The sequence below is a fragment of the Nicotiana tomentosiformis genome, chromosome 4 (genome assembly GCF_000390325.3).
Source record: "Nicotiana tomentosiformis chromosome 4, ASM39032v3, whole genome shotgun sequence".
Taxonomy (NCBI): Eukaryota; Viridiplantae; Streptophyta; class Magnoliopsida; order Solanales; family Solanaceae; genus Nicotiana; species Nicotiana tomentosiformis.
The window spans coordinates 41,021,646-41,034,298 of NC_090815.1; the positions used below are offsets into that span (position 1 = coordinate 41,021,646).

Genomic DNA, 12,653 nt, shown 5'->3' on the forward strand with positions numbered 1-12,653 from the left:
AAGATGTTCATCAAGGATCCTCCATCAATCAACATTCGATTTAACCTTTCATCGCGCATATAGACAACCATGTATAATGGGAGATTATGAGGTGCGTCACCTAATAGAAAGTCATCATGCGTGAATGTGACTTTTTCCTCGCAAGTATTAACCTCTAGAAGAACGGAATCGATGGGACTTTTCAAAGATGGTTCAAACGGTAGGTCATCACTTTTTTCTTCTCCTTTATCAGCGTTGCAACATGAGGCCTCAATACCATCATGAAAAGTCTTCGTGCGGAACCAACTTGGTAAGAACTCCTCCAAGGTCACTTGATATCGTGGCTTTTGGGGGTGTTGCATCTCGACTTTTGCTTTCTTCAGATGCTTAATTGGGTTCTGTTTCCTTGGCTTTTTCACCATCATTCTTCTTGTTGGTTGTTTAATTGTTTCTTTTTATAGACCTCTTTTATGGCATCTACGACATGTCACCAGGGTCCAACCTTCGTCATAAGGTTGATCAGCTTCGGCTTTATTGTTCTCAAGTAATTCATCATCTTTACTTTCTTTGAAACTGCATAAGTCTAGACTGAAGGAGCCAAAGATGATAGATACTTGGTTCGCACTTGCTTTCTCATCTTCAAGAACAATGTTTTCACGAGCTAAGTCCATAACTTTGTCCTTGAAGACAACTCACTTCTCAAAAGGGTAGCTCATAAGTCGATAATGTTTGCAGTAATTTGGGTCATTAGTCTTCCCAGCTTCATTTGGCCGATTCATCTCCGGAAGCTCAATGAGCTTTAACTCGAGAAGTTCTTCAATAATTACAGGCACATCAGAATCTATAAATGGAAACTCCTTTTCTTGTTTCTTTTAGAGTCAACTTTCCACTTGGCTTATCTTGAAAAAAAATTGATTTCATACTCTACTTCTTGCTTACCTTCGTCGTGAACTTCACAAGTGATGTGTTGACTATAATGACTCGACCGATCATTTTAATTTCTAGATATTCGTTCCCCTATTTAAGACTACCCATATGTGCTTTTTATTTTTTCTGACTTTCGGGGGTGGTTGGTTTGGTTTTGGAATGATTCGGGTTGGTTTCGGAATACTTAGTTTCATAACATTGCCTAAGGTGGACAAGTTTGACTTGAGTCAACACTTTGAGTAAATGACCTCAGAATCGGGATTTGAAGGTTCAAATAGGTTTGTATAATGATTTTGAACTTGGACATATGTTCGGATCGAGTTTCAGGTAGATCGAAAGTATTTCAACGCTTATTATTGAAAGTTGGCAACTCGAAGGTTTTAAAGTTTTCTAAGTGATATTTGAAGTGGACTTTGGTATTGTCGATGTCCGTTTGGGATTCCGAGCCTTGGAATAGGTTATATAGTGATTTGTGACTTGTGCATGACATTTGGAATCATTTCGAGTTGTCTAAGTATATTTCGTCAAGTACGGAGTTAGTTGGAAGAAGATTGAAGTTCAAAAGTTGATTAATTTGATTTTGAGGTGCGATTATTGGTTTCGATATTATTTTATGTGTTCGCAGACCACAAGTGGGTCCATAGTATATTTATGAACTTTTTGGTACAATTGGATGGGGTCTCGGGTGGCTCGGGTGAGTTTTGGACTACCTAGAGCAAGTTTGAAGTTGGCAAATTTTCTGGTTCTGGTTTTATTCTTCGCGAACATAGTGGGAGTCAATCGTTCGCGATGAAGGATTTTGGGCTGGGCCATTTTGTGTTTTGCGTTCTCATTTTAGGAGTCGTGCTCACGGAGCATTGGGGTCAGTGGCCTACACGTTCGCGATCCTAAAGTCACATTTGTGTAGAGGAAGGCCGACTAGGGGATGGCAAGTCTTTGGCCTTTGCATTCGCGAAGGGCCGTCCGCGTTCACGTAGGGTAGGCCAGGATAGCATTGCATTCGCGTAGATTGGGCTGCGTTAGCGAAGAAGTATTTTGGGCCGATGGCAATTTTGCCTTCGCAATTGCGAGGAAGCTTCCTCGATCATGAAAAAAGAATGTCTGGGGAGAATACATTTTTACTACGGGACTTAGGCTTCTTTTCCTTATTTCTCTTTTGGCTTGGGCAATTTTGGAGATCTTTGGAGGGGAATTTTCATCAAGCATTATAAGGTGAGTGATTTCTACTTAATTTGAGTTAAACACATAGATTATGATTAGATTTTAACATAAACATTAGTTAAATTATGGAATTTTGTTAAAAATCCTAGGGTTTAGTAAAAATGGGATTTGACCACGAAATTGATTATGGAATTGGGTGCTGGTTAGATATTTGAATTCGTAAGGTCATGGGTAACATTTATCTTCAAAAAATTCTGAAATATGGGCACGTGGGCCCAGGGCTGACTTTTATGGACTTTTTGAGTTGGGTTGGAGAATTACTATAATAGTTAAATTATGAACTTTTGTACATATATTGATTGTTTTATGTGTTATTTGATTAGTTTCGGTGTCAAAATAAAAACTGGAGCCAAGTTTAAATGAAAAATGAAAGCTGCACTATGAAAGATGCAACTTCTTTGAGAAAATATACTTAACTAGCTTGCATTTTGAAAAAAAATATAGTATTACATAAGCTTTTCCATTGCTTGTATAAGAAAAAGATTAAGGTAAAAGGTCCTTGAAAACTCTTTATTTTAAGACGAGGTCTATCAAGTTATTATGCTATGTGATTACGTTCTTAGAAGTTCTTAATTAATGAGGTATTCCACCAAATTTAAAGTTGTAAGTCTACATGATAAAATTAATCATCAATCATAAAAAAAAAAACTCAAATAGAACCAAATCACAAGAACTAATGAAATTCAGATAAAATGAGTAAAGATTAATGAAAGCAGCCATATGCCACCCCAAGCAAGATTTGCTTTTTTTTCTTCTTGTCCTTTAGCCTAGGATACGACGTGCAGCACAAATGGCGTGTAGCAGGAATCAAAGGACGATATGGGCAGAGGGAGCAGGGCGGTTACCGAAATTGTGAAGAGATGAAAAAGAGAACTCTTTTTACCTTTGTCAACTTCATTGTAAATGGCAAATCTTCCTACTCGCGGTATGCTCTTTATGATCTCGGCTTATGATTCAATTGCCATGTATTTAGCTATTGAGCCTCCATAGAGGACTTGATACTTATCTTCGACAAACCTCAAGCGGGACGAGTCAATAGCAGATGCGGATTTTATTTAATAGCTGCGCTTACGCCTTCAACCCCGAAAAGGTCGGATTCGTGCAAAAAAATAACATCCGAGATTTGTGAACAGACCGGCTTGGGACAGAGAATGTTACTTTTCTTTCTGCAACAAGTAAAAGAGCCCCTAGCTGTAGTAGTGAAAGTAGTAGTAGCGGTCAGTCTTTTCTTTTTACTGTTACAGAAGCAACAGGCTTGGATGGGCGTGATAGCTTGAAGAAGGAGTATCGGGCTCATTGACAATGGGGTCCGGGAGGCCCTCAAAAAAAGCGATAGAGCAAGAAAGAAAGAAAGGATCAAAACATCACGGGCCGCACGTAAGTGAATAGGTAAGAAGTAGAAAGCCCCATATCAATCCATCTCCATAGGAGACAATATGAGCAAAAGACAGGAATCCCTAAATCTCGCAGAAAAGAACTCACTCCGGAGGGAGTGAGGGGGGTATTCAAAAAGGGGAGCCGCGGGTTCTTTCTTTCCTTGTAGGAACTTATAGGTGTATTCGGAATCATGGAGTGCATTAGCTGTGATATACTCTATTAACAGAACAGCCACTCTTCGTATTGGCTAACATGATGGAGCCCCTGATTAGAGAAACCCGTCCACAGTTCAGATTTCAGGCTGCAACTCGCCTGCATGAAGCCTGAATCGCTAGTAATCGCCGGTCAGCCATAGGGCGGTGAATTCCTTAAACCCTTTCTTTCATTTATCAATAGGGCCCTGCCCTGATCGGTCACTTTTCTGGGCCGGGATCGATAAGTGGAAGTCATAAAAAAGAAATCTTTCTCTTCGCACCTCAGATCAAGAGGAAGGCCAAGTGTGTGCCACGAGTGCTCTGTCTTCGAAAAGGCAGAATGCTGTTATAAAATCCGCTATTTTAGGAATAGAATAAGCTTTGTGTCCTAACCAGATGCCGAATCATCGTGTAGAAACCTGGATCTCAGGAGAACAGATGCTTGTGCAGGAAGGCGCGGGAATTGATCTGAGGTGCGAAGAGAAAGATTTCTTTTTTATGACTTTCACTTATCGATTCCAGCCCAGAAAAGTGACCGATCAGGGCAGGGCCCTATTGATAAATGAAAGAAAGGGTTTATGAGCCCTAGCCCTGTAAGCCCACACCTGTGTAGAGTAGATCGTTCAACACCTGCGGCACAAACCCATTTTTCACCTATTGGTCTTCCAAACATCTGATTTAGGGAACGGGGCAACGCCCATGAAGCTCCGGCTGAAAGGGAAGGCCTACCAGGCCGTATGCCCATGGGTGCAGGATTCTTCGAAAAAGCGCGGGCTGACTCGGAGACCTGGGACCTTTGCTTAGTAATGAATGAAGGGAAGCTCTTTGTTCCTGTTCCTAACTCCTCCCCGGGTAGTTCCTAAATTGTATTATTTAAGTGCTTATTGCTATTGAATTCTTCCGTCAAATTGCTTTGAGTTTGCAGAGAATTTCCTTAGAATGGCCACACAAATTTCTGATTATAAGATATGGGAGTCAAATTTTGCTAAGAAAAGAGAAGAAGCCAAAACCCTGTCATAGCAGAGAGAAAAGAGACGACTATTTTTTTTGAGAGAGGGAAAGAGATGGAACCTAGTTAAACTTTGATTTTAATTCTAGAAAGAAATCCAACTGTTGGATTAGATGCATCTAATGGCTGAGATTAATTCTGATATAAGTAAATAACATATAATAAAATAAATAAGTGCTAACATTTATTTTGGAATTCTGTAGAAGATAGGAAAAATGATCTTGAACATTAATTTAAAATGGACTGGCTCTGATGAATCCATGTGGCATGATGTGGGGTCACAGTGTGAAGGAATGAGGAGGGCCTGTGTTAGGCGTGTGTTTTGGGCTGTTGGAAGCCTAGGTGTCGCTGACATGGAGCTTATGTTGATGAAAGAGTTAGACATATGGGTTGGCGGGTATGTGCTATTTATGGGCTTGTTTGGTCTGATTTTCTTCTTTTGGGTCAAGAAATCTAGAATATGTATTTTTTTTTTAAAAAGCTTTTTTACACGTTTGATCCTTTTTTAACTATTATTTTAAAAAATAGCATCATTTATTGTTTATTCCATAAAGAGTATTTTATTTTATTATTAGCAAATTATAAAAAATTAAACTCAATATTTAATAAGTTAACTGACTCACTAATCGCAGGAAGTACCTTTTTTGTCCATCTCCATTCTCCCTTTCCAACATTCATCTTCTTCACTCCATTTTTGAAAATCTGATGCATATGTGAATGCCACCTAAATTCAAGTATTGATTTATACGTCTTTTATACTTTGTATATCAAGTATCACTTTAATTCAAAATGTATTTTATGTATATAATTGTTATATATTTATTTGTGAAGTGCTATCTTCTTTTAAGATGTATTTTTAATGTATATTTCAAATATATTTTATATATCAAATGCCATTTAAATTCAGGATATATTTTTTATGTATATTTATATTCCATCTTAATTAAATTTAAGATATATTATTTTATGTATATTTCACATGTCTAAGTGTCATCTTAATTGAAGATGTATTTTTTATATATATTTTATATATATTTTATATATGTTAATTCAATGTATATTTTTTATATATACATTTTGTAAATATTAACATATATTATTATCGAAGAAGGATCTTTATATTAAGAAAGGAAGAAAGAAGGAATAGAAAAGTTAAAAAAAGATAATTAAAAAGAAAATGAATGGAACAAATTTAGAAAATATATTGGTTTCGGCAGAAAATAAAATTAAGAAGATGAAGAAAAAGAAGGAAAGCTAATAGATAAAGAGAAAAAAAAAAAAGGCATGATTTTTCTACAAAGAATTATTGACTTTCCATTCAAATTGCTTATGTTTAGGGATTAATAATTAATATTCCTATTTTAATGGAACGATGTGCTACAAATATAAATATTTTTCTGCCACAACTGTAATATTGGATTTCATGTTAAGAATTTGTTATATTTCTTTTAAATTGTGACAGTTATTTAAAGTTCCCTTTAAAAAATGGTCTCTTTGAATAACAATTGGACTTTTCTAAGATGACCCAGTTTGCATTTAAAAGTCCCTTTTCTCTTAGATTAATTTCATTATGTTTCCATAATTATAATAATTTATAATAAAATGTATTATATTATATAGTTATAGAAATTGATAATTAGTGTATATGCATGCATTTATATAGATAGAAAATAGAGAAATAAAATATAATTAGCAAATGACTATTGTATTAATATTTAAGATCCATTAGAATTAAATGATAAATAGTGGTGATTAATTGACTAAAATAATTACGATATAATAACAATAAATTAATATGCTAAATTTTATTAAGACTAATAATTATATTTTCATTTTAAAATCATGAGGCTAGAAAAATATAACAAATATTTTGGATAAAATATGTCAAATATATTTAGTAAAATATTAAGAATTAGGAAGCATAGAGAAATTGATTGGGAAAAAGGAGGTCCAAAATTGATCGTCAACAGCTGCCCCCTCTTTGATCGTGGAAGATGAAAGAGTCCTTGGGTAAAGAAAATGACTTAGTGGCCAATTTTGTCTCGACTTGTAAATGCGGATTAGGGTGTTGGAAGGACTATGAAAGAAAGTTTGGTAGGATTATGGAGAGAAAGGAAATTTTGAAAAGTTATGGCCGAACTCTGGTTTGTGATCTACATACCTCGGGTTTCACGAGGATTAGGTTGTATGTAGTTCTAGACTGATGGTGCTATGGAGTAGGACCTAATGATTGATGTGGATCCTAAAATGTTGTCCCAGTGTCGAGAATTATGGAGACAGAGGGTGTTTGACACTGGGAGTCATGATTGAAAGAAAATGTTTCGAAATAAGGATTTTGATTAAGATTTTGGTAGTCAAGTCGAACGGAATTCTAAAGTAGACCTTTGACTTTTGCTGGCGAGTCTGGTTTCCTTTCCAGCAAACTGTCCCAGTTCGCTGCTTAGATAGAGTTCCACGTTGCGCTATATTTTTGCTAAGCTCAACAGACTAGGTAAAATTATTAGTAAATGAGATATAAAAATGCCATAAGTCATAAAAATAATTCCATTAAAATGACACCTCTAAGCCATTAATTTATCATAAAATAAGTCAGGTATTTTAAAAATAATACTTTGATCATAACTTATGAAATGAGGCTTTGAGACAATGATTCATGTAAATGGTGCCTTTCAACGATGAATTATGAAAATGAAGCATTCAACCGCATGATTGATAAAAATGAGGCATCTAAGCCAATGATTAATGAAAATAAGGCGTTTAAGCCAAATGCCTGGTGAGGCCTTTCATGCCAAATGATTTAAGGTAATGAAAATATTTGCGGTGCATTTGCAAAAATAGTTATGTGGTGCATTTAAAAGTAATAGTGCAGTGTATTTGAAAGCATTTGTATTGTGCATTTGCAAGCAATGATATAGCGCTTTTGAAAGCATCTGTGTGGTGTATTTGCGGTGCCGTTGAAAAAAATGGTGTAGTGCATTTGAAAGTATTTGTGCGGTGCATTTGAAAGTATTTGTGCGGTGTATTTGAAAGCCAATGTGCGGTGTATTTGAAGCCATGTGCGATGCAATTTGCATTTAAAAAATTAGTGGCTGAAAAGTAATAACTATCAGTGTATTAAAAAAAATCTTGTAAGGCTAAAATTATCATTAGTAAAATAGCAAAATTAGATTTTAAAGATCATCATCATTTAAGAGGTGTAGTTTTCTATAAAATACTATAAAAAATTCAAACCGCTCGACGAATGGTCTTGGTAATTATACTCGTTAATGATTTTTCTGCTTCCGCTATCTTTAAAATCTACACTCAAAGAAATATTGTGAGTTTTTTTTTGGGGGGAGAGGGGGAGGGGAGGTTGATTCGTGTTGACTTTGATGCTCTGGCTTCTGATAAGCTTCCAACTCTGTTTGGACTTGCAACCTCCGTCTAATACTGAATCTTGGCGAACGAATAGTTAAGAAACTTTTGATGAAAAACTGATTTTTTAATAAATAAAATATGTAAAAATATATTATTTTATAAAAATAAAGTTGTTGCCGAACTCTGCACTGTGACATGCTTGTGAAACAAAGTGAACGTCCTCATCTGAAATCCTGTCATTCGTCTTGCTTGACCATCTATTGTCGATGACTGATGCCGTCTCATGATGACACCTTTAAAAACTGCCCTAGTTTCCAACATGGAGGAAATATTAATTTTTTATTATAATGGGACCGAACCCACCGTGCTGCCAACTTATACCCTCTTAAATGGGAATCAGATCAAACGTAGTTCATTTACATTAAGAAGCATTACATAGAAAAGAAAGAGGTTGCTAGATCTGCTTCTAGATGTAGTATCTCTTGATTGTGTCTGTGTTGATGGGCTTGGGCCATACTTCACCATCCATTTCTGCTAGAATCAGTGCTCCTCCGATCAATACTCGTTGCACAATGTACGGACCTTGTCAATTTGGTGCAAACTTTCCTTTAGCTTCATTTCGGTGCGTGAATATGCGCTTTAAAACCAATTACCCCGATTTGAACTGCCTTGGTTTCACTTTCTTGTTGAAGGATCTGGCCATCCTATTTTGATAGAGTTGACCATGGCAAACTACATTCATTCTCTTCTCGTTAATAAGCATTAGTTGTTCATACCTATTCTTCACCCATTCTGCATTGCTCAGCTCGACTTCCTGGATGACCCTCAAAGATGGTATTTCAACTTCCGCGGGTAACACAACTTCAGTTCCGTAGACCAGAAGATAAGGCGTTGACCCAATTGATGTTCTGACTGTAGCGCGATATCCAAGGAGAGCAAATGGTAGCTTCTCATGCCAAATGCCTGTAGGTATCAATTATCTTTCATAATATCTTCTTGATATTCTTGTTGGCTGCTTCAACGGCTCCATTCATTTGAGGTCAGTAGGGAGTGGAATTTTGGTGAGTAATCTTGAACTTATCACATATTTTATGCATCAAGTCACTATTGAGATTGGCTCCATTATCTATGATGATTGACTCAGGAATTCCAAATCGGCAAACGATATTATTGCGGACAAAATCTGCTACCACCTTCTTTGTAACTGACTTGTAAGAAGAGGCTTCTATCCACTTTGTAAACTAATCAATAGCTACCAAGATAAATCTATTCCCATTCGATGTGGCAGGCTCAATAGGGCCAATGACATCCATGCCCCAAGCTGCAAATGGCCAAGGAGAACTCGTCACATTGAGTTCATTCGGCGGGACTCGAATCAAATCACCGTGAATCTGATACTTATGACATTTCTGTACAAAACGAATTCTATCTGCTTCCATCGTCATCCAAAAGTAACATGCTCGCAGAATTTTCTTTGCCAAAGTAAAACTATTCATGTGAGGCCCACATGTTCTTGTGTGTATCTCTTCAATTAGCTTGGTTGCTCTTTTGGCATCTACGTACCTCAACAGTCCTAAATCAGGGGTCCTCCTATATAGGATTTCACCATTTAGGAAAAAGTGATTCGCCAATCTTCTAAGCTTTCGCTTCTCGGTGTTGGTTGCTCCTTCAGGGTAGTCTCTTGTCTTGAGATACCTCTTAATGTCACAATACCATTGTTCTCCATCTGGCTCTTCATCCACATGGAAACAATAAGCAGGCTCATTATGCACATTCACCTTGATGGGGTCTATGTAGTTCTTATCTAAATGTTGAATCATGGAAGACAAATTTGCCAAAGCATCTGCGAACTTGGAACATGCTTGAAGCCCACCTTGATAAACTTCTTACACAACTTCTTCACACAATGTAAGTACGGTAGGATTTTTGTGTTCTTTGTATTCCATTCGCCTTGTACTTGATGAATTAAGAAGTTTGAATGACCTATAATCAATAACTCTTGGATGTTCATGTCAACGGTCATTCTAAGACCAATTATACAAGCCTCATATTCTATCATGTTGTTAGTGCATGGAAATCAAAGTTTCGCTGAGATTGAATAATGTTGTCCAGATTCTGAAACTAGTACTGCTCCAACTTCGACTTCTTTAAAGTTTGCGGTCCGTCAAAGAACATTCTCCAATCAGAATATGCTTCTGAAATATCTTCTCCCACGAACAATACTTCTTCATTTGGGAAGTACATCCTAAGTGGCTTGTATTCTTCATCCATAGGATTTTCTGCAAGGTGTCAGCTAAAGCTTGTCCTTTGATGGCCCTCTGGGTAACACATACAATTTCAAACTCACTTAGCAAAATCTGCCACTTCGCCAGCTTCCCTGTAGGCATAGGTTTCTGAAATATATACTTGAGTGGATCCATCCTTGAAATGAGATACGTGGTGTATGCTGACAAGTAATGCCTCAACTTTTGTGCTACCCAAGTTAAGGTGCAACATGTGTGTTCCAACAAAGTATATCATGCTTCATACAGTGTGAACTTATTTGCTCAAGTAGTAAATGTCTTGCTCCTTCCTCCCGATTTCAGGATGTTGACCCAAAATACATCCAAATACATTACGTGATACGAACATGTATAACAGAAGTGGCCTTCTAGGTTCCGGAGGTACCAAAATCGGTGGATTAGATAAATATTCCTTGATCCTATCAAAAGCTCGCTGACATTCCTCTGTCCATTTAGTAGTGGCATCTTTTCTCAGCATCTTAAATATCGGCTCATAAATCACTGTTAATTGGGATATGAAACGACAGATGTAGTTGAGGTGACCAAGGAAGCTCATCACGTCCTTCTGATTCTTTGGAGGTGGCAGGTCTTGGATAGCCTTTATCTTTGAAGGATCCAACTCTATGCCCCTTCTACTGATAATGAAACCCAATAATTTTCCTGTTGGAACTCCAAATGCACACTTTGCGGGATTCAACTTCAAATTGTATCGTCGCAACCTATCAAAGAACTTCTCCACGTCTACCAAGAGATATGAACTCTTTCGTGACTTAATGATGATATCGTCCACATAGACCTCAATCTCTTTATGGATCATGTCATGAAATGTAGTTGTCATAGATCTCATATAGGTAGCACCTGCATTCTTGAGTCCAGGCATCACCCGATAACAATACATTCCTCAAGATATGATAAATGTTGTCTTCTCAGCATCATCTTCATCCATCAAAATCTGGTGGTAACCGGCAAAACAATTAACAAATGACTACAACTCATGATTTACACAATTATCAATGAGTACGTGAATATTTGGGAGTGGGAAATCATCCTTTGGACTAGCCTTATTGAAATACCGATAATCCACACATATTCTGATTTTCCTGTCCTTCTTTGATACTGATTCTATGTTGGCCAACCAGGTGGGGTACTATGTTGATCTTCAAACTTAAATCTGTTTGAATTTCCTTGTTTTTTATTTACCGAGGGACAAGATGGATCCATTGGCAACTTATGTGAAATAATATTAGTGCTTAGACCAGGCATGTCGTCATACGACCAAGCGAATACATCTACGTATTGTCTCAAAAGAGCCACATATTTCTCCTTTTCTGATGGTATCAAATGGACACTAATTCTTGTTTCTTTTATATACTTTGAATCTCCCAAATTTATCATCTCAGTTTCATCCAAATTTGGTTTTGACTTGTTCTCAAACTGCTCAAGTTCTTTAGTTAATTCTGCGGGTGGCATATCTTCTTCATATTCTTCAAGATCTTGCTTGTTATTTTGTTCACTTGTTTCATTGCATGTCACATTCACGGTGTTGGCATTTTTATTAATTTTTTTTGCTGAAAATAGAGAAAGAAATAAAATTAATAAAGACAAAAATTCAAATGTACAAGACGATTTCGGAAATTAGAAACTTATTCCTTTTTTGTAAACGAAAATGTTGATTCAGATTTTGCATTTAAGCTTCCAAAAGATCGAGGCAAACAACATAAAATTCATAGACATGATTCAGGCCTCAATTTTGAATTGTTTTGTTTTTTAAAAAAAGTACTAATAGAATCCATCTACCAAGACTCTCGGCGAACCGATGACAGGGTACAAGTCCAATTATTCAAAACATCTCCAAGTGCAACATCCCTAATGGTTGGAGTCTCGGTGCAATCTTTCAAAATCACGTCGCAATCAGCAATGAATAGGTTCTTGACTCCTTCAACGAGGTCGTCCTCTAGATCATCAATAGTAACTGTCTTGGGGAATGACAGTCTTAGCGGAAGGATTGGTTGTGGCAGGACAATGTCACCTTTCTTCTTGAGATGAGCCTCCGAGACTTCTTTAGGAGTGGGTTCGTACCCTAGGCCAAAAGTGTTGTTCTGCCATGGTAATTGAATTTGCTCCACTATTCCATGCAATCTTACTCCAAGTCCTAAACCAGGCTCAAAACCATTCTTCAACATTTCTGATGCCACCATCACGAACACAATTGGCAACTTCACCTCTTTACCTCGAGTAGCAGTCACAATTTCTTCAATGTGAAAAGTGGCTCCATCTAGCCTCTCCACATTTTCAATGACATGGATT

General features: G+C 36.9%; 1 protein-coding gene across 1 annotated transcript; it reads right to left on the reverse strand.

Annotated features, from left to right (window-relative positions):
• Positions 1-434: 434 nt before the first annotated feature.
• Positions 435-10,484, reverse strand: LOC138909552 (uncharacterized). The gene is made up of 6 exons (XM_070200758.1): positions 10,238-10,484; positions 9,321-9,868; positions 8,801-9,010; positions 5,347-5,431; positions 676-793; positions 435-567 (listed from the first exon to the last, which is right to left on the reverse strand). The coding sequence occupies exons 1-6, from the start codon at positions 10,482-10,484 to the stop codon at positions 435-437; spliced, it is 1,341 nt and encodes a 446-aa protein (XP_070056859.1).
• Positions 10,485-12,653: the final 2,169 nt, after the last annotated feature.